Source organism: Pipistrellus hanaki (genome assembly GCF_964339955.1).
Source record: "Pipistrellus hanaki genome assembly, chromosome: 11".
NCBI lineage: Eukaryota > Metazoa > Chordata > Mammalia > Chiroptera > Vespertilionidae > Pipistrellus > Pipistrellus hanaki.
In genome coordinates, this window is record NC_140513.1 from 27,654,107 (window position 1) to 27,676,838 (window position 22,732).

A 22,732-nucleotide genomic window follows, 5' to 3' on the forward strand; every position below is an offset into this window, starting at 1 on the left:
ATAGTAACCATGGTGTCGGTGCCTTTTTCATATAATGAATACTGTTGTGCTAAGGAGAATGCTAAAAGAAGAGCTTTGGCAGGTGTGGGTGGGAAACAAAATGAGCAGTAAATAAAGTTGCCACTTACATATTCTTTTATGACCACTTTTTATGATGTAATTTTTTTTTTTTAAATAAATTTTTATTGTTCATATTATTACAAGTGTTCCTTTCCCCCCCCCTTCCCACCCCACCCTCTGCCCTTTCCCCACTCCCCATTGTCCTCATCCATAGGTGCACAGTTTATGTTCAGTCTCTTCCCACATTCCCCTCTCCCCTTTTCCCCAAGAATCATTAGTTCACTCCCCTTCCATACCTCTGATTCTATTATATTCAACAGTTAATATTGTTCATCAGATTTTTTTTTTTAATTTCCTTGGTTTTTAGATTCACTTGTTGATAGTTACGTATTTGTTGTTCATAATTTTTATCTTTATTTACTTTCTCTTCTGAAAGAACCCCCTTCAGCAATTCATATAATTCTGGTTTGGTGGTGATGAACTCCTTTAGCTTTTTTTTATTAGTGAAGCTCTTTATCTGACCTTCGGTTCTGAGTGATAGCTTTGCTGGGTAGAGTATTTTTGGCTGTAGGTTCTTGCTATTCATCACCTTGAATATTTCTTGCCATTCCCGTCTGGCCTGCATGGTTTCTGTTGAGAAATCAGCTGACAATCGTATAGGTGCTCCTTTATAGGTAACCTCCTGCTTAGCTCTTGCTGCTTTTAATATTCTCTCTTTGTCCTTTGCTCTTGGAATCTTAATTATGATTTGTCTTGGTGTGGTCCTCTTTGGATTCCTCTTATTTGGAGTTCTGTGTGCTTCCTGGACTTGTAAGTCCAATTCTTTCACCAGGTGGGGGAAGTTTTCTGTCACTATTTCTTTCAGTATGTTTTCGATATCTTGCTCTCTCTCATCTTCTGGGACCCCCATGATTCTGATGTTGGATCGTTTGAAGTTGTCCCAGAGGTTTCTTACATTATCTTCAATTTTCTGGATTCTCTTGCCTTCTAGCTTCTGCAGAGGAGTGTCTTCTGGCTCTTTATGTTCCAAATCTTTGACTTGATTCTTGTGATCTTCTATTCTGTTTTTAGGACTCTGTATAATATTTTTTATTTCAGACAATGTATTCTTTATTTCTTGTTGATCCCTTTTCATATCCTCATAGGTCTCAATTATTTTATCGGCCTTTTCTAGGAAACTCTTGAAAAACCTTATAAGTGTGGTTTTGAACTCTATATCCAGTCGCTTTTTGTCCTCCATTTCTTTTGTTTGTGATCTACTTGGTTTAGGCATTTTCGCAGACAGCTTTTCTGATGGGGCGGAGTTTCAGGGTGGAGCCTACAGCTTTGGCTTCCGTCAGCCCCGCCCTATGCGACTCCTGAGACTCAGGGTCCTTCAGTACTTGTTGCAAGCGCCTCTGAGAGAAAGGTGCCTTCGATTTTCGCCTGCTACCAAACAGTGTAGGCTCTCCCGCAATGGGCCCGAAACTGGGGTTCAGTTCAGTTGGAAGTGGAGTTGGAGGTGGCGTTCAGAGCAGTCTGGAGCCCCTGTCTCCTTCCCGCCAGGGCAGTCCTAGGGCACAGCCGGCCGGCCCTTCTCTGCGCACAGTGTGCACGCCTCTGGGACCTCCTTTCGCCACTTCCCCAGGTTCCGCCTTACAGCCCAGCTCCCTATGGATGAGCCTGGGTCCCCGGGGTCTGGCCTAGAACGGAGGTTCAGAGCAGTTGGGGGCCCAGCACAATCGGAGCTTTTCTCTGCTTCCCGCTAGGGAACGCCAGCCAGGCACTCGGCCTCCCTCCTCTCTGGCTCCGTCCTCTCCGCGCGCCGCGTGTCTCCGTACCTTAGGCTTTTACAGCTCCTCCGCGCTTCCTTCTGGTTTTCTCCTTGCTTCTCGTTGTAGAATTTCCAGTCAGTCGACTTTCCTGTAGTTCTGGGTGATGTCCATTTTATATTTTAGTTGTATTTTATTGAAATTGTTGCGTGCGGCTGCGGCTAGGTGCCTATCCGAGCAGCCATCTTGGATTCTCCTCTTTATGATGTAATTTTTAATGAAGTTTATAGAAAGGAAAAGGTAACAGATCATTTTGTCTATTGTAAAAGTAATATATTTTAAATTTAGAAAATATTAAAAAAGAAAGTGTGAAGCAGGACAAAAATCACCACTAATTAAACTGTAAACCTTATTGGAAATTTACCCATTTTCCTTAAATCCTTTTCTGCTCCAGGATTCGATCTAAGGTCCTGCAATTGAATTTATTGTCTCTCCTTAGTCTCCCCTAATCTGTGACACTTCCTCTTCCTTTTCTGGTTTTCATGACTTTGACACTTTTAAAAAATACATATATTTTATTGATTTTTCACAGAGAGAAAGGGAGAGGGATAGTTAGAAACATCAATCAACTGCCTTCTGCACACCCCCTACTGAGGATGTGTCTATAACCAAGGTACATGCCCTTGACCGGAATCGAATCTGGGACTGTTCAGTCTGCAGGCCGATGCTCTATCCACTGAGCCAAACCAGTTAGGGTGACCTTGACTCTTTTGATGAATAATAGCTAGTTATTATAGGATATCTCTCAGTTTGGATTTGTCTGATGATTTTTCATGATTAGATTGAGATTATGCTTTTTTCTTTTTTTGCCAACATGCCACAGAAGTGATGTGTTCATTTCAGTGCCTCATATCAAGGAGTGCATGGTGTCAAGATGGTTTATTACTCATGATGTTAACCTTATCACTTTGTAAGGTGGTATCTGCCAAGTTTCTCTACTCAAAGTTACTATTGAATATTTTGAGACTATGCTACTATTGTATTTCTGTTCAAACTTTTGCCCAGTACTTTTAGCGTCTTTATTGTATCTGGCCTGCAATAGATATTACTATGGTGTTTACTTAATGGTGACTTTATGTTTCCCTCATTCCTTCTAATTTATGTATATTTTGTTTTTTATTAATAATCACCCATTGATTTTTAGAAAGAGTGGAAGGGAGGGGGGGAGAAATAGAGAAAGAGAGAACCATCTATGTGAGAGAAACACATTGATTGGTTTGCCTTCTGCATGTGCCCTGTCCAGGGCTGGGGATGAAGCCTGCAACCGAGGTACTGCCTTGACTGGAGTCGAACATGAGACCCTTCAGTCCAAGGTTTAACAACTGAGCAACTGGCTAGGGCCCTTTTAACTTATTAATTAGATTTCTTCCTTGTGGAAGAGCACCCCTCCTCCCCAATCCCTGCCCCAATTACATATTTATTCAATTATCAGTGCAGATTCATGGATATTTATTTTATTCTATAAGTTTTAACTCAATCTGTCATTATTTTGTTGCTCAAGTCATTCCAGCTTTGATCATTGGATGCTCCTTTTGGCTGGCCCCTGTAGCACTTTGACATACCTCCAACATGTTTTGACCACTTATTTTCTGGAATAAGATGTTCCAGGCTCATTATAGCTCTGGAATGAACCACTTCTGCCAAGAGCCCTTGTTCCTTTTATTGGGTATTTATAAACCAAGACTTGGGTACTAGGTTTCTATAATATTGATTCTAGGGTGTTTTTGCTCCTAGTAGATAAAGCTAGGAAATAAATGAATAAATCTTAACCTGCACTGGTAACACATACCTCTCTATTTATTTACATGTATGTGTATATGAAAACTATGAATTCATAGTGATACCTCTCATTCCAGTCCAACTCCACAAGGTTCATTCTTGTCTTCCGATTTCCGTTATTGTAACTTCTTTCTCCAACGGTGAGAAATTTGGCTCTCATTAGCTACACTAAATTTACTTATTTGTTCAATTCTAGTACAGTTGACCCTTGAACAACAATAGCTATTACTCAGTCAAAGCTATACAAAAAGGCTTCCTACCTGGTTTAACAAGTTGAACAGCAAATTCTTGATTTTTGTTCTCAAATCTGCTTTTCCCATAAGCTTCTCCATCTCAGTAGGTGGCAACTCCCCAAACCCACATCCAATCCATTATAAGTCCTGTTCCAAAATATATTAAAAATTGGATTGCTTCTTGTCATCTCAAATATTACAGCTCTAGTGTAAGAATGATTATTTCTGACTTGGTCTGCTAGGTTTCTGTATCCATCCTTACCCACTTCATAGTCCTTTCTCCCAGCAGCAAGAATCATCTTTAAAAAGTATAACTCAGATAATAGCACACCTCTGCTTAAAATCCGTAATGGCTCCTCCATATAATCAGAATGTAGTGCAAACCTCTTGCTGACTTATAAGACCCTTATGATCTGACTCCTACCTAATCTTTGCACCAAGGCTCCAGTCATTCTGGCCATATTACCTTTCTGTTCCTTGGTTGTATCAAGCTCTTTCTCATTGCAGGGCCTTTTGCGCTTAGCCTCCCTGCTCTCTGAAATACTCTTTCCCCAAAGATTCTTTGCTTGCCTGACTGCTTTCTCACTCAAATCACTGCCTGGGAGAGACCTTCCCTGAACACTATAAGCTAGTTAAAAAGGCAACCTCTATCCCCTCGGCACTCTCTATCACATTTCTCTGTTTTATTATTTTTTAAGCAATGTTAATTATTTGAATTCTCCTTGTTGATTGGCTTACTTATACTTTATTTGTCTCCCCTCATGATAATATAATTTCTATAAGGACAGAGGTCTTTCCCATTTTGCTCACTGCTAAATTCCCAGTGCTAGAACAGTGTGTGGCCCTAGTAGGTAGATAATGAGCATTAAATATTCTTAAATGAATGAATGAATTGAATTAAATGGAAACAGTCAATATTTTACACACCCATACTTTTACTGTTTGTCCTTTTAATTTAAGTTAGTCTTTCATGGATTTAATCATCTATTTCTCTCCTTCTCAACTAGCCATGTACACCTTCATGTGATCAGCCAGGATTTTGATTCTCCGTGCCTTAAAAACAAAAAACATTGGAATTCTTTTAATACAGAATACTTCCTAGAATCTCAAGGTAAACAGTATTCTTTGGTTTTCACATTTGTTTCATTTTCTCAGCTATTCTTATATTTGACTTGGTTATTTCCCTAAATAATAATCTGGTCTCAAAAACCCATATTTAACTTTATGTTCCCTATAAAGAGGGTCCCACTAAAAGAAACTGGATCATTTGAATTGTAGTGGGATTGTCACTTTGCTGTGAGCAGCCATCTTTGGGGACCTAGAAAGCTGTTATATCAGGGTCAGAAAGATGTTTTATTATAATAAAGGGTACTTAAAAGTTGTTCTGATAATTATTGGAGTTCATAGATATGAAAGCTCTGTACAGTTCTATGTCTCTTCTGCCATCAGCTGAGCAGGAGCATAGGAGTGGTTAAGGGCATGTGTGCAGAGTAACAATTCCCAGTGAATATTCTGTGGAAGTTCAGTAAGCTGGGGGATTAACAGTGACAGCTGCCATCAACCCAATGTCAGTCAGTGGTAAAGCACTGTGATAAGGCTCTGACATAGTAACAGGGGTTGCTTAGAATGTATCTCAATGGAATGTAATACCAAAATAGTTTGCTCATATTGAGATTTTGACCTGGCATATATTTATTTGGGGTCAGATTTTTTTTTTCTTTTTCTTTGTATTGGCTTTCCAGAGCAGCTAGGCTCTGAACTGTTTTTCCTTGCTTGCAGCTGTGATCAAGATGATACAAGAGAAGGGCAGAGTGACTGTCCGAGATGGTATGCCTGAGCTCTTGAAGCTGCCCCTGCGCTGTCATGAGTGCCAGCAGCTGCTGCCTTCCATTCCTCAGCTGAAAGAGCACCTCAGGAAGCACTGGCCAGAGTGATTCTGTGGAACCTGAACTTCTGCAGCAAGTATGGTGATTGTTTCGAGCAAACTCCTGGCACCTGTTCTGGATTGCTTGTGAACCTTTATTTCTTAAATTAAAAATACAGGCTTTTTTTTTTTTTTTTTTTTTAAACAAAGTTTGTACTATTCTTGAATGGCAAAATGTGGGGTGACTCAAAATAGGTCAGGAATTAGGAGTTTGGGTTTGTCATGGATGTGTTCTCTGGTTGGTGAGGGTGGCTGGGATAGGCCTGATCACCATCTCCAGGACCCACATCAGCTCTAACGGGAGCAAACTGATCTAATGCAGGATATGGAAGTAGAGGGAAGATAATATGTTTCTGTTCCTTATATTTATCCTCCCTCCTGGAGGCATGAGGTACCCTTTCTTCAGAGCAGCCAGAAGGGTTCTCTTGTTTATCCTGAAGGCATTAATTGGTCTAAGTTCTCTGATCTTTTTTAATTAAAAAAAATTTTTTTTTTCAATAACAGTTTACTTTCAATATTATTTTGTATTACTTTCAGGCGTACACCATAGTAGTTAGACAATCATATACTTTACACAGTGTTCCCTCTGATATTTCCAGTACTCAGCTAGCACCATCAGTTACTACAATATTACTGGTTATATTTCCTATGCTGTATTTGTTCTCTGATCTTAATCTGTTCTGTAATATTCTTTCTCTTTCCCTTCTTCATGGGGAGGCTTAGTTTCTTCTGTACCTTTCAAATTTTTCTACCCAAAACCACCCAAATACTGTCTTCTCAGAAAGTCTATCTCGTAAGTTCTCCTTCACTGAGCAAACAGGCTAGGTGAGTAGATGGAGGGCTGGGGCTTTCTTCTATCGGGGGCTCCTGGATGGTGAGGAAATGCTCAGCTATTCGTTCATCACCGCTCAGTGAGCAAGCCTTGCTGGCCTGCTTGAATCTGTTTGAAAATAAAGTTCATTTGTTTGGGGCATCTCTCCTAGGTAGTTGAAACTAACAGTTTAGCCAACAGTCACAAAGTAATTTCTGATACATGAAAAGATAGTTGTTTAATGAAAAAGTTTCATTGAATCTCATAGCGTCATTTTCCCCTTAGAACGAATTTGGATAGAACAGTTGCATCAAATTTGGATTAACTAAAGGGAAGTCTAATGTTTCTTGACTAAATGTTGATCTGCTTGGGGATCTAATTATTTTGGTTCTTGAGTTTATTGGGACAAAACAACACACACAAACAAATAAAAACCCCCACCCTAACAATAACTTCTCTCTGAAGAGAGAAAACTTCAATCCATAGAGACAACAGTTGACCTTACTTTCTTTCACAAATAAACAAGATTCTACAGTGGTTTCTTAGTGAGCGTGGGTATAGTACCACAGATTGTGTAACAATATGTGAGATGTAATGAAGGAAAATTTGGAAGAGTGACCACACTTACATTCTTTGTTCAGCCAGGCTACTCAGTGACCTTGAATAATAGCTCTTTTAGAAGAACAAATGTAAATAATGACTTGGAGGGGCCAGAAAAGGATGTGAGGTATTGAGGTAGATAGGCCCCATGCCATGCCCTCTCCCAGGTGGGCTATTGTTGACATTATTACCAGGAAAAATTATCTTTCTTTGCTTATGTAATTCAGATTTATCATTGACCAAAAACATGTAAATCACATTTGTGATGCCACGTTGTAGTATTTCCTCCATTAGGGAGTATCCTCTTTTAATCTTGGCCTCATCTTAGGCAGGCAAGGCAACAGTTCTTTTAAAATAAAGCTGTTTAATATGGATGGCTACTTTAACTCTAGCTAAGAAGGCAAATTTATGGAGTTCTGTTGCTGTAAAGGTAAGTACAATAGATACGATGTGACAGCCAGAGCTGAACTGGAACCTGAAACTGAGCAAGTGAATGCTTTCTATGAGAGTATGGCGAATAGATCTTGAACAGTTAATAACAGATCTTAAATCAGAGCTCGAGAAAAGGGCTCTCAAAGTCCATTAGACTCTGAATTGGAGTTTTGTTTTTTTAAAGCAAACAGTCAAACTCTACTACCAGAGAATGGGCTTTGGGTTTTAGAGTCACCTAATGATTAGGGTTCTCATGCTTCTGACTCAGGGAGGGGCCAGTAGGTGAGCATTATACAGGCAGTTGTTAAATGACTCATAAAATCAGTGACATATTCAAATGCCCAAGTGTTCCCCTGTCGCAGCTGCTTTACCCAAACCTCAGGGAAGGGAATGGTCAGGGTAGGGGAGTGGGAAAGGAGTTTAGACCTCTGGGATTCTGGGCCACACACTACTCAACTCCTTTTGCCTATTCTATCTTGCAAATAAATATTTTGAGACCATCTATTTCAACTTCCTAAATTTTTAGAAGGCAGCTGGGATATGAAGGTTCATTTAGTAATTTAAACCTAGGTTTTGCCCTTTATTGAAGTCCTCTCCTTGACTTTTCCTAGATGCTCTCAAGCACTGACATCATATTTATGAAGGTTTAACATCACTCCTAAGTCCCATTCCTATGTCCTGCCTCATAATTATTTTTTTAATCTAAAAGTGAAATAGGAAATAAAAAGGATTTAGGTGTGTATATGAAGTTCAGCTCTGTTCCATGTTAGCTGTGTGACATGGAACAGAGCTGAACTTCATATGAAGAGCTGTGACACTTCATCATTGGAGCAAACTGTTCATCGACCATGGACTATTTGTGGTGGTGGTTTTTGCCGGAGGGATCATAATAGGGATTGCTTTTCTCAAACTGTGTGTGGTCTGGGTGAGCCTCCTTCACAATCTTCATAAATTTTGCAATGCCTGGCTCTTTGCAGTTGCTATGGTACAAGGTTTCCTCCTCCAGCTTCCTGGCTCTAGGGAGGTTCCAGGCCTGATAGTTGCGAACCCATCCCAGCATGCTGTCTGCTTGGGCTCTGCTTTGAAATCCTCAATGTTGAACTTCACATTTACATCTTTCTCTAGTCAGCTCTCTGGCTCTCTGGCTCTGATTTCATCAACCAGTAGCTGCTTAGATTCTCCCACATTTTTTAGAGCCTAAAGTCTTCTAAGGGCTGGAGTTCTCCACTTCAGTCATGCCTAACCTGAGTTCTTAGTCTTGGTATGCTTTCCTGCTGGTCCCTTTTTGTCTGGCCCAGCAGCCCCAGCCAGCCTCCTACTGGGCTGAAGAGTGGAAGATTCTGGAATATACTGAGAGATACAGATGGCAACTCTTTTTCTGCCCTTAGAAACCAGACCTTGTGGAGTGCCTTGGGGCTGATGGCCTCACTGAAATACCTGGAGCAGGGAATGCTAGTTTAAAAAGCAATTGATGTTATCACTCTGTGGACTGCCTACCTCATCCCAACAAGTGGGTAGCTCCTTTGGCCCCCAGGCTGTTGTCCTGGAATCTAGGACTAAAAAGAAGGAAAACAGCATTGGACTTTTCTGGCAGTTACCGTGTTTCCCTGAAAATAAGACATCCTCTGAAAATAAGACCTAGCGCATGGAAAAATAAGACATCCCCTGAAAATAAGATCTAGTGCATCTTTGGGGAAAAAAATTAATATAAGACACTGTCTTATTTTTAGGGAAACAGGGTAGTAGTGAAAAGTCGGACCCCACCCCCAACTTGTACTGTTTCCCTTGGTTGGAGGAAAAAATAATATATTTAAATTGAATAATTGGTTACTGGCCAAGGGCCTTTTGGAAAACTCCTCCAGAAACTATAGGATGTACTCTTACAACTCTGGCTGGAGTCGCCAGGCAGAGGAAGGGGCATGGAGGGAGGCCTGAAAAGCCAACTGAAGGATGGATTCTTACCCACCACTATTAGCATTTCCACCTTCCTAAGTATTCCTAGAGAATTGCCCAGTGACTAGGGATTGTTACTTTTGTTTTCAAGAACCTGTGAAGTGGGCAAGTATTTATAACAGAGCAAGGGGAAGAAATAGGTCAAATATTTTTAAAATGTGATCCTTCCAGCTGGTCATACATTAGTGAAGGAGACCCACGTTATCTAAATTCCCCACCTGAGAAGCTGATAGCCCATTTATCCCCTTAATGGAAATGAGAAAAGAGTGCCCCTGCCTCACAGACAGAAGCTTTTAGACTGCTCTCACCCTGGATAAGGCCCATGTAGGGCACAAATACACAACAGATTGGGGACTCTGTTACCAGACCATGAGGTTCTCCAGAATAGATGCTGTTTCTTTTGTTCTTCATCATGTAGCCAATGAAATTCAGTATACTTGGGACATAATAGGATCCAATAAAATTTTGTTGAGTGAATGAAACCTTGTGTCATACTTGCAAAGCATAAAACAAAAAAACAACCCATAATTTCCTGGTGCAGCTGGATTTAACACTCAAGTGTGTTGTTTGGTGGGGCTGCATCTGGGTTTTGGAAACATTTTGATAAACATCCTGCTACCACTGTTTACAGACAAAGTATCTTATAGATTAGAATTAGTGGGATAAAAACATGTTCATATTTTCCCACATAATGATCCAGATAATATTTTTCCAGATTATCACTTTTACTAACAAACCAGTTGATTAGGGGTATTGATGTTTTCCATGATCTGTTTTTTTGTTTACTATCTTTGGCCACCAGATGGCAGCCTTTGAACAATAAATTCTTAATCTTTTTTTTATAATCCAAAAGTTTTTTGGAAATAAGTTTTATATAACTCTTTTATGTTTCAGAAACAGTGTTTCAAAATAAAATATACAAGTATGTTTTTTTAAGAGACTGATGAGAGTTTAACTGATCTCCAAATTAAGATAGAAGTTTGAGAGAAAACCAAGGTACAGGTTAAGAAAAGGATTGATAAGGGGAGGTTGTTTGGCCTGCAGATTAAATAGACTAAAATTGGTAAGAGCCAGGGTTAAGGCCTGATACTGGCATTTATAAGATGAGGGTCTTAAGGCATGTCAAATGCATGTTGAAAATATGCTAGCTTATTTCCTCATTTCTTAATTGGACCCCAAGGTTAGTAACTTTTGTTCCCATCACAAGAATACCTGGGAGTAGCACTGGGAGCAGACTCTTCTCCTGGCCATATCCTTGAAAAGTGGCATCATTTTTATGTTGACATATTTGTTGTTAAGTCTCTGATGGTTTGATATTAGAGGTAGCACTGTCAAAGCAAAGCTAACGATACACAGAAAAAGTAAAGGGCTTGTGTTCATTTTCTTGGGCCAACTCCCCTCAAAACCTCTGTCTGATGTAAGAACCTAGCCTCACTTCTGTTGTCTAGCTTGTCTAAGACTTCTGTCTTCTAAGAAGACAAAATAAGTGCCGCAGCCTGAAACAGTACCAGAATATTAGAGCTGGAAAGAACTTTATAAACCAGGGCTTCTGAGAAATTGGTGAAAGCTATGGTCCCTCTCCCCATACTTTTTCATAAAAATCAGTGGTCTATGGATTTCCTAAGACAGAGGTTCTCAAATGGAGTGTGTATTTGTGTGTGTATATTCTTCAGGCCTCAGTTATTTTGAACCATGTGGTAAGACTTTTTTTTTTTTTTTTTAAACTGCACCAGATAGACATTCTGCTACCAATGGAAGGACATCTAATGCCCCTGGTGCTTTGGGGGCAGAAAAATGTTTAATCTTGTTTCAAGAATCTGTTATAGCCTCTACTGTTCCATTGAGTAGTATGAGACTGTTGTAACAATGGCTGTTACGACACCAGTGACAAACTTATGTCCTTTCTTTTAAACCCCCACTTCCTGCCTGTGCCCATCTGCCAGTTCCCAGGCCCTACGGAATGGGGGCAGTGTTCAGAAAACTGCATTGGCTTCCGTATCAAATCCCAGGCTCGCTTTAAGATGAGGAGAAAATGAACGAGGGCAGCTACCATGTAGGCTAAATGTGGAAAGTCAGTTGTTGGTAGAAGGCATGATTAAAATGTCACAGTTTGGAAAGAACTTGTCACAGTGTGTGATCTGCCCAGAGGCACTCTCCAAAATACCACAAAATCCTCCAGGAATCTTTTCATCTTTGAAAGACTCCAGTTTTCATTTGCAGAAGCCAGCTGACCTGCTGAGCACAGTGTTCTGTAAAGGCAGAGTTTGTGTTTCAGTTCCTCGTGGTGGAAGGAATACCAGAGTGGTGTCTACTTTTTGAAAAAGAGATGGGAACTCATTTGTGGAAGGCAGATGGGCACAGGAACACTAGGCTGCCCACGTGTGTGAGCAGTGAGGCCAGGGAGGTCTTTGGAGACAAGTAGTTCCCATGCTAGGTTTAACCATGAGAAACACTGGTCTCTTTAAGATGAGATCACCCCTCCCGCTTTCCCCCCATCCTCCCAGTGCTGGAGCCTAGGATATATTGTCTGCGGGTATAGAGGCACCAACATCAACAGTATCAAGGTTCCTTTTGTGCCAGGCATCAACCCTGGCAGCAATGCCATCAGGCAGGTGGCTTTAGTTTCACTTTGCCTGAGGAACTTACAACTCAGAGTGGTTATGTCACAGACCAGGTTGGGGTTGGTGGTGGAGGACAGGGCAGTCAGGAGATAGAACTCTTCCCTCATGCCCAGGTGTCTCCTTCTGTACGCACATAAACATCGCCCTTAAAGTGTATACTGAGCCTCGAATTTGAGTCAAAATATGTTAGGCAAGTTGAGAATGACCAAACCTGGCTGAGTTGGGATTAACTGGAAGGTTGGGGCATGTTATTTGGACCATCTGCTTCCACCCTTCAGGAAAGCACCAGTGCTTCCCCAATGGATTTTCTTTTCACTGTGTTAACAGAGAAAGGGGCAATTACAGCTAAAAAAAAAAAGACTTCAGTAAAACCTCCGCTGCCACTGAGGGCGGTGAGGTGGAAAGGGCAGAGAGCAGACGGGGCAGGTTTGGACTGTTTGGGTCCTCCCTGCTCTGGCGGATTTTCTGAGCCTCAGTTTCCTTTGCTGCTAAGTCAGGGGTTAAAACTGTAAGAAGTAAATGAAATGAAGTATCTAAAGTGCCCAGCAAAGTGCCCAGGATTTTAATTCTCGTGGAGGTGGGATGGAGGGCCTGCCTGGGAGAAGGTACCAGGTAGGTATGGCCCACAACCCTCAGGAAGGAGAGGAAGTTGGTAGGCTGGGGAGAGGGGACAAGGGGCTGCAGCTCTGAAGCTCTTACCTGCCTTCTTCCTTGCCCCTCTTCCTGGGGAAATGGGCTGAGGGCCCAGCAGGATCTCTGCATTGAGTTTGGGGGATGGAGAAGCTTCAGGAGACACCATGGGAACCCACCACGAGAGTTCCCTGGGCTCTGTGGGTCCCTTGGTTTTTTTGGTGGCTATGGAGGCTGCGCATGGGGGCTTGAGCTAGAGGAGGTGGGGAACAGGGGGGATGATGACTCAGAGGGAGATCTGATCCCAGAGGGCTGGGCAAGAGGAGGGTAAGCCCCCACCTCTGCCCCATTCTCCCCCAGGTGCCTACAAGAAGCACCCTCCCCTCTACAGTAGCAGCTTGCTGGGGCTGTGTTCTGGAAGAGGGGAGAAACAAGCTTGGGTGTGGGGTCTTGATGTGGGGACCTTCCTGAGGTTTGGGGTTGTGGGAAGCTCAGGGAGGCTCTGGCCCCAACAGGTGCTGCTCATTGTGGACCGGGTCCTGGCATGATCTGGATAGCAGAGACCACAACTGCTGGCTGCTGTTCTACCCGGGCAAGGGCATCGTCCTGGATAGCGAGGTAAATGCAGCTCGCCTGGTGACTTGCTAGGCCAGTGCTTGAATGCCCAGAGGCTGGGCTGTGAGCAAGGGGACCTAAATTTCCTCAGGAATCCAGGGCCCTCAGTCTAAAAGTGGTTTTCCAGTCACTTCCTTCCTGATGAAATACTTACACCTGATCAATGACCAATCTTGATTTTTCTTAGTCTCTCATGTTAACTAAAGTGACCCACTCCCTAGATGACAGCCACGCTAGAGCTTTGGAGCCACTGGTTCAATCCTAGATCACTCAGCAACTGTACGGCACTTGATAATTTGTTCAACTTCTCTGATCTTAGGATTTCTCACCAGTAAAACAGGGACACTATAATACATCACCATGTAGGATTACATTGAACATTAAATGAAATAATAAGGGTAAAGCACTTGGTAGATGGTCACTAAATGATGATTATGGAAAATAGTTGTTTTCAAAGGAAACTTTGTGGAATTGGTTTAATCTATTAATTGTAATCTTGGTTTTGTTTCTGATAAGGAAATACACAACAGTGAGCAGGTTTTAAAAAATAATATTGGTAGATTCCAAATATGGTTTAGGACCATATAAAACATCCTTGACAAGACAAATTGCTTTTAATTCAAAAGAATTTTGAGAAAGAAAATAATTTAGTCCCTTTTCCATAGGTAAGAGTTTGCAATGGTAGTTTCTATATGAAATAGTAAACTATTATGTTTCTAAAGTTAAAAATAATTGATAGGTGAAGATTTTAGGTGAATTTACTTCCCATGTGTTTGGAGCAACAGCCAACTTCAAGATTAAACTCCCAGTCATTTTGCCAAGCACAGGTGAACATTCCAACGCATTTGTTGTGCCTGTATGGAAGGTAAACTTTTTGTATAATTACAAACACCTCTCATTATCATGGTATACATTCTCAGGATCCTATTTTCACAAAACCACCGAGGTTTTAAAGTAATGTAACTAATAGCAAGGAATATCAACAGACATCCATCCTCTCCTGTGGTCCATTTTTTTCTGGATGGGGCTACTCTATACACATAACTGTGTTTTGCACATTATCTACTCCTTGATGTAAAACCCAAAGAGGAGTTATCAAAAACTCCTCTTATCAGGGACCTTTCAAAGAGAAACAATGCAGACAGGTTCATTGCTTCCAACCACATTTGTAGCTAGCCTACCAGGTCTTTGTGTTGCTTTTTTAATTTCTCATCACTATATTCATATGGCTTCTGTTTCTTGAAATAAAAAAACCCACATTTTCTCTTTTTAACAGAATTGCCTAATTGCACAGTTATTTTCAACTCTATAAAAGCCAACATTAAAAACCAGCCAAGGGAAATAATTACCACTTGTAGACAGGGAAGAGGTAAATAAGCTGATATGTAGTTCTTGTGCTTGAGGTAATTTGAGATCAACAGACAAAAGATTTTTCTGAAGAAAAAAATTGCAATTTAATTTACCATAGATTTAGCTATAGACTGTTCTATTGACAGAATTCATTTAATGTTTTTCTGATTTATTTGGTGCTTAGCAAAGGAATTGCTTTAACTCTTGCATCTCAATTTTATTGTTGTATGAGTCTTTAGTCTTAATTTTTATCGGCTGTGAGATAAGTAAAATAATTATGGTGAGACATTTAGTACTATCAAAATTGGACATCTACAGGAAGCAAAATACACATAAGGACATATAGGTATTTAACAACACGATAAGTAAAGTCATTTTCTAAAACATTTAAAATACTTGGTTTCAGCCTGGCCAGTGTGGCTCAGTGGTTGAGTGTTGACCTATGAACCAGGAGTTCAGGGTTCAATTCCTGGTCAGGGCATATGCCTGATTTTCAGGCTTCATCTCCATTGTGGGGCGTGCAGAAGGCAGCCGATCAATGATTCTCTGTCATTATTGATGTTTCTATCTCCCTCTCCCTTCCTCTCTGCAATCAATAAAATATATATTAAAAATAAAAATAAAATAGTTGGTTTCACATTTGACCACAAAGAAAATTGGATACATCTTTATGTTTCACTTTTTGTAATAATCATATGTTACTTTTATAATGCAAAATAAATAAATTTAAAAAATAAAAAATGTGTTTTTTTCTGTTCCTAATATCTAGAACAATGTTTGGCATATATTAGGCACTCAATAAATGTTGGCTGCATAAATAAATTAATTTCAACCTGCATTGAGTACCTTGTATGTGCTAGACAATGAATAGCAGGTATTGCCCCATAGCTGTGTGTTCTAAAGCCATTTGAGTTAAATGGAGTTTGGCATGTCACAGAGCAAACATATGTTCTCAAACATAACTAACAGATAATAAGTCTGTAGTCACTTCTTCAGCCCATGACAGGGGCTATATCTGTTCTTCAACCATATCGTAAGAGATTCTGCTGAAGTGGTTTATTTCATACCTTTGATATCAGGTATCCAGTTCTCACACTTCAGGCAATAGTTTACAGAGTGAGGGAGGAGTGATAAGAGCATATGGAGAAGGGAAAGCTTTCTGTCATTGAATATGTTGATTGCCCAGGTAACTCTCATATCCTTTCTAGCTCTACCAACAATAATTCTAAGACTTTTGCCTGAAGGCTGGTGGAAGTGATTGGTATTATTTTGTATTGCAGCCTTCAATCCAAAATAGACAAGTAAGTGCCATATTTCTATCACAATTGGCTTTCTGTTCCTACTACAATTTAAACTAAAATATATTGCAGCAACTTTACCTTGTTTTCATATTCATTGAATTTTGTCAATATAGCTTATACCCTCGCTTCTTGAAAATCTAGATCTCATTCTATCTTTGTTTTCCTGTTGCCATTTAAAAAAATATATTTTATTGATTTTTTTACAAAAAGGAAGGGAGAGAGATAGAGAGCTAGAAACATCTATGAGAGAGAAACATCTATCAGCTGCCTCCTACACACCCCCCACTGGGGATGTGCCTGCAACCAAGGTACATGCCCTTGACTGGAATCTAACCCAGGACCCTTCAGTCCACAGGCCGACGCACTATCCACTGAGCCAAACCAGTTTCGGCCCTATTGCCATTTTTTTAAGTCTTCTAATTGCATCCTAATTTACTTTCAACATTATCACTTTTTGTTTCTTTGCTGTACTTTAATCTTTGTTGTAAAATGTTTTGTGAGTTTATCACTGGGAGACAAGGCGGCAACACAACTGTACCAATGTCTGTGCAAGAGCTGAATAAAGAGTGCTCAGTGGCCAATTGTTTACAATTAATATACAATTAATATACAATTAATATACAATTGTAATTGAAATTTGAATTGTTTTGTTGAGTGGTATTACTTAACTAAAACATGGTAACTGAAATTTGTACCTCTTGGAACCATGAGAAGGGAAGGATACGTGTAATCTATTTCAATGAATCACTTATCTTTAAGTCTTATCTATTTAATAATCTTAGGTCTCAAACTAACTGAATCTTTTAGCTGAGTAGGAGTCCTGAGGCTGTACCTCTTTAGCGTTTGAACTTAAAAGTTACGGTAGCTCCTCTGATCCCTGTGATCCTCTTCTCAAAATGAGGTCTCCTCCTTGCCCTCCTACCCTCACTAACGATGTTCTGCAGGTCTGCCTCTGACATGTCATTTCCTTTCATGGACAAAACAACAAAGCCTTCTCTCTCTCATGTCTCCTGTCCTCTCTCTGTTTCTCTATGTTCTTAGGATTTGGAATGGCCCTCCAGAAATACACGGCAGCCCTTACCTGGCTTCACAGCTCTTACCCTCCAGCCAGGATGAAAAATTTGCCTTAATACTACCCACAGAGCAGCCAGCGAGACTCTGCCTGTATAATGAATAACTCATAAACACCGAAAGCACTGTTCTCCCTGCAGAATGCCTCACAGTGGCTGCTGCAACCTCTTTCAAACCTCAGGCCGATCTTTTTCTTTTCTTTCTTCCCCATTTAAGAATCTAAGTTTCAAAAACTTTTCTGTAGTATTTAATACCAGCTTCAAAGGCTCACAAAGGAAAAAAGTTTGCTTTTTAATCTTTAGAACCTTTGAGGCATCTTCAATGTGACAAAATGGGTTTTCAATAGGTTTTAACTCTTATATCTTGGAGTTCCCAGCATTTTTTTTTTTTTTTTTTTAATGAACTTACCTTTTCCTCTATGAAGCTCTTGAAGGCAGCAACCTCTTCAGCTTTGAAGCCCTCACCAAATTGAAGGCATCCTTGCACAAAGCTGGAGCTCAGCATATGTCTGTTGAATGGAATTCTCTCACCTCCAAACAGACTTAAAAAATAAAGATGTCTAATTACCTTATCCTAAGAAACAGAGCAGTCCTGCTAATAAATATATAGAACCCTTCCCAAAGACTCCTCTCAGTGATGGCAAGGAAAGGCCCACCCACCAGGGGGTTCACAGGAGGTTCAGGTTTAAATTCCATTATCAATCATAGGAGGTTTGCTAATTTTAAGATTGCAAGGTATTTGTATGAAGAGTGCCATAACGATTGTGGTTACTTTTAATTTAGAGAATGTCATTTCTACGAGACTTTTAAAAATATATTAATTTTTAAAATATATTTTTTATTGATTTCAGAGAGGAAGGGAGAGGGAGAGAGAGAGATAGAAACATCATTGATGAAGGAGAATCATTGATCGGCTGCCTCCTACACGGCCCCTACTGGGGATTGAGCCTGCAACCCAGGCATGTGCCCTTGACTGGAATCAAACCTGGGATCTTCCAGTCCATAGTCCAATGCTCTATTCACAGAGTCAAACCAGCTAGGGCTCTATGAGACTTTTTAAAATTAAATTTCAAATCTTTATAATAGTAAGAAACATTCAAAATATTTCACATAGAGTGAAAAGAGGAGCCAAAGCTTATGGGTATGGCAAGCCAACAGTCTCTGATTTGAGGTGAAAATATGATTCCTTTGGAAATCTCTAACCCTCCAATACATTTTCTTCATTTCCTCTGGTGACTCAAATATTTGGAGTGTACATAGGCTGAACTATTTGAGCATTTAAAAATAATAACTACACTTTGAATATCCAGCTCCTTACTGTGGTTTTCTTTGAGAACAAAAGACAGGGAAAATAATTTTTTATTTATTTTTTTGGTGCGTGCATGTGAAAAGGTAGATTCCATTTAGTTCCATTAGATTCTGACTAGGGAGCTAAATTAACCAGTTTCAGAGCTCTTCAGAATGATTACACTCTGCATTTTCTGCAGAATAGCCCTAATCAGGAGAAAGGGCTTAAATAATACCACCAGTATTTTTTCTCTCAGTTGCTTTTTGCTCCACACTTTCTTTAAAAAAAAAAAAAAAAAGATATATATTTTATTGATTTTTTACAGAGAGGAAGGGGGAGGGATAGAGAGTTAGAAATATCAATGAGAGAAAAACATTCATCAGCTGCCTCCTGCACACTCCCTACTGGGTTTGTGCTCGCAACCAAGGTACATGCCCTTGACTGGAATCGAACCTGGGACCCTTGAGTCCTCAGGCTGACACTCTATCCACTGAGCCAAGTCAGTTAGGGCTTTAAAATACATTTTAAAAAGATTAGTATATTTAAAATGCTAACTCTTTAAAAAAAATACATTTCTATTGATTTTAGACAGGAAGGGAGAGGGGGAGAGAGATAGAAACATCAATGATGAGAGGTGATCATTGATAGGTTGCCTCCTGCATGCCCCACACTGGATCAAGCCCTGGGAATTGAACATTGACCTCCTGGTTCAAAGGTCGATGCTCAACCATTGAGCCATGCCAGCTGGGCTGCTCCACACTTCCTTGTCATTATAACTGATGCTTTCTCACCTGTATCTCTTGTTAGTAAAACACCTTCTTTCTTCCTACAAAGGGGAAATATATAATATATGATGATGGACAATATTTATTCATACTCTGTCTAACTGCTGGCAAATGACCCAGTGAAACTGGACATCCAAGGTATGAGGCATATGTGTTTGAACATACTGCTCAGCCATAGTCACATAGGAAATAAATTCTTTAATAAAATGTTTTATGCCTATGTGTAACCACTAATGGAGTAGTTGCTATGTTTGGAATACAATATATATAACACTATAGTGTTAGATCCACATGTGAAATTCATTCACTGTTATTCATAATTAATCTAATGTAGGAAAAAATTAAAGTCTGTTGAAAGTGTAGTTAGATCTTTTTACTGATATACAACCAAAATAGTTCAGAGATCACTGTTTTATACATATAACTGTCTCAATCCCAGAGTCCCAGGACAGAGAAGATGATTGACTTATTGGCTCAGATGTTCATCTCTGATTCAAACAGCTGTGGCCTAGGGAGGAGGGTGACATAACATAGGCATCCCGGCCTTGTGCAGACTAGCTCTGCATCATCAGCTCCAGCAGCCCCCGTGTGCCTGGGGTGGGATCTTTGCACACTCGTCCCCACGTTTACATTTTGACCCTAACCATCCCACAGGCTAGGAATGACAGGTAGATTTCATCTCCTATGCCAGCTCTAATCCATTAGGAGTGACTTCCTGGAGAACAATGGGAAAGTTGCTGAGACTACACCTTGCTCAGCAGGAAAGATTGTATCAATTGATTGGTGTCTGCTATGGTCCCTGGAGATGGGGTGGGAGCACGGATGCCCCCTTTGTGCCCTCCCTGTTCTAGACTGTGCCATGGCAGTGAATATTCCTGCACTGCATGTTGTGGTAAATGCAATTGGTTCACTAAAGAAACCTTTCTTTTATTAGTGAGTACCAGGTTATAAAATTGTCAAGAATTGTGCTCCAGATTTGGTCATACATCCTTTAAAATATACCTGGAGCAGACATTTCTGTATAGCTCAAGTTTAGGGAAGATATTATCATTTCCCCCCTCCCACCCCCCCTCACTTCTAACATAGTGTGCTTTAATGCCTTCTGTATTCTCTGAGAAATTTCAGCACCTTTCAGAGTTAAGAGCTTCAGGGACAATTCTGCTAGAAAAACACCCCAGGGAGATACAGTAAGGGCCAAGGACCCTTTTTTAAGCCAATGCACAAAAGAACCTTAGAAAGTCAATGTTTGCTGTGGTTTCCTCCCACGCTAGTTAGCTTCACCCCTGAGGCCCATGTCCCGGTGGGAAGGAGGTGCGCCTCATCAACGCGCAATCTTTTTAAAGTCTGTGCTCTTGTGGGCAGCCTCAGAGCACTGCTGTGGTTAAAATAATGCCGTCCATCATTAAAAAGTAATTTCCAAAGGTCTCAGGCCTGTACTTGCCTTTCATGACCTCTGCAAGGGGATATAAAGGATACCACAGTAATACATCTTTAATTATCCTCTCTATTTCCCTTACCCTGAAGCAGCTCCCCGATCCTCCTCACCCCAGTTTTACTCCAACAACCCCCCCCCCCCAATACCACAACAGCTCTTGCCCTCTGCCTGTTACCATCCACCCTAGCTCCTTTCCTCTGTATTCCACGGTCCAAACGAGCTTATTTAGCAAAGCAGGACCATCCCGGCTTGGAGGGGGGACGAGGAAGGAATTCTCTTAAGTGTGGGAGGAGGAGGAAAACAGAAGCTGCATGCACGACCTATTTCCTTCTTATCATGTATTTTGTGTGCGTCTCTTAGAGGTTCACTCCCAGGTAGTCAGGTCCTGGCTTGTGTTGCAATCCCTGAGAAAAGAAGGATTGGAGGGCAGCTCTCACACTGGGCCCTGTGCAGTCTCACTTCACCCCCTCTCCTGCTCTGCCTTTGGGATGCCACTGCTCCTGCTGTGTCTCTGCGGTTGAGAGCTGTGCTCTGTGCTCTGGGGTTTCAGTAGCAGGCTCTGGGTGCCTGCCAATCTGCTCTTGAGATGCCCTTGTCATGGCTTCTTTCCCACTGGCAGAAGGGACGTCCTCTCTAGATGCCACCTTTGGAGAAGGCTCTCTGTCTCCTCCAACCCTCTCTTGCCCTCTTCTGGAGTGAGTCTTGAGTTTGTACACATACAAGGGCAGATTACAGCTATTGAGCCTCACTAACCGGTCCATCGCTTTTACAGCCCCTGTTTTATGTCACCCAAAAGCCACCTGGAAGCCCAACACTGACCTCACTTAGGTGTAACCTTCAAGTTGGACTTTAATGTTTTCTCCACTACCTCCATTCTCAGTTTCTTGATCAAGTTTTCCTTCTACCGGTATTAGTCCTCTCCTCAGGGGAATTTCCCCTCTGCCTGCTGTTCCTTGATGTCAAACCTTTTCCTAAACAAAACATTTTCTCATTGTGTAAGAAAGTCACTGTAGAAATTAGGAAAATACAAAAAAGTGCAAAGACAAACCATCCACAATCATCTACAGCCTAGTAATAACCATAGTTCAAAGTTTGGTGAATTTCCTTTTGCTTTTTACATAAATGTAAATCAACTATATGTTCAGATCTGTATTCTGTGTTTTTCCTCCTGATGTTTTCTTCTGATTCAGTCTGTACCAACCCCTAGGAAAGACATGGTGCTGCTTCTATACTGTTATCTGTGTGTGCATGTCTATGTGTGCCTTTGGGCGGGTGCTGAACTCCTGGCCACTCTGCAACTGCATTTGCAACACTCTACCTTCGGGCCTCCTTTTACTATACAGTTACTTTTTTTTTTTCCTTACCTGCTTTGTACCCCCTTCTCAGCCATTAGGAATATATAGTTTGTGGATTCAAGTTGATAAAAGGAATTGTTATCTGAGGCCTAAAGCCCAACTTTAAATTGGAACAGGTAACACTAGGAACACATAAGAAGGAAGTCTACTTTTCAATAATTGCCTATTGATCGGCTTCCTATGGTATTTGGAACCTCAATCATCACTCTCCTCAGCCTTAGCTCAGTTGCTTATATCTAACAGCCTGCAGACTCCATCAATTGCTAGGAAACAAGGTCTGAGCACCTAAGGAGAGTTTCCTGTTATTCTTTTCTAAAATGATAGCAAGGCGATTTGATAAGAGTTGAGTGAATGTTTAGCCTAGGATGTTCTGTTCCTAAGCTATAATTGCTGTTTTCCCATTAACTCCAGAGTGATTCTGCCAAACAAAAGAAACTTCAGCCTTCATATATGTATTATTATTATTATTTTATTTAAAGTTCTCATTTAAATGTGTGGCTTCAAAACAAGATTTCTACATCGTTAGAGGTGATCTTCGTTGTCTTGAGGCGGGTTTGATATGAATGTTGGAGGGGGAAGGTTCACTTTAAAAATGAACCTTCTGGGATGCATTCATTCCACAAAACGAGATACATCTGATTGCAGTGAATGTAGAGAAGACCATGAAGTAGCCAATTTA

General features: G+C 40.8%; 1 protein-coding gene and 1 pseudogene across 4 annotated transcripts in view; one reads left to right on the top strand and one right to left on the bottom strand.

The window, feature by feature from the left end:
- Positions 1-5,941, top strand: part of APTX (aprataxin) — a 34,123-nt gene extending 28,182 nt beyond the window's left edge. For all 3 annotated transcript variants that reach the window (XM_084898003.1, XM_084898002.1, XM_084898004.1), the window contains 2 exons: positions 4,891-4,994; positions 5,663-5,941. In XM_084898003.1, the coding sequence (XP_084754129.1) occupies positions 4,891-4,994; positions 5,663-5,817 (259 nt within the window). In that variant the 3' untranslated portion in view covers positions 5,818-5,941. The remainder of the gene's footprint in view (positions 1-4,890; positions 4,995-5,662) is intronic.
- Positions 5,942-8,416: 2,475 nt separating this feature from the next.
- On the bottom strand, positions 8,417-17,695 carry LOC311630286 (thymocyte nuclear protein 1-like; annotated as a pseudogene). Its single transcript has 3 exons — positions 17,600-17,695; positions 12,924-13,107; positions 8,417-9,047 (listed from the first exon to the last, which is right to left on the bottom strand). The product of its transcript is annotated as a thymocyte nuclear protein 1-like (transcript).
- Between the last annotated feature and the right edge of the window lie 5,037 nt (positions 17,696-22,732).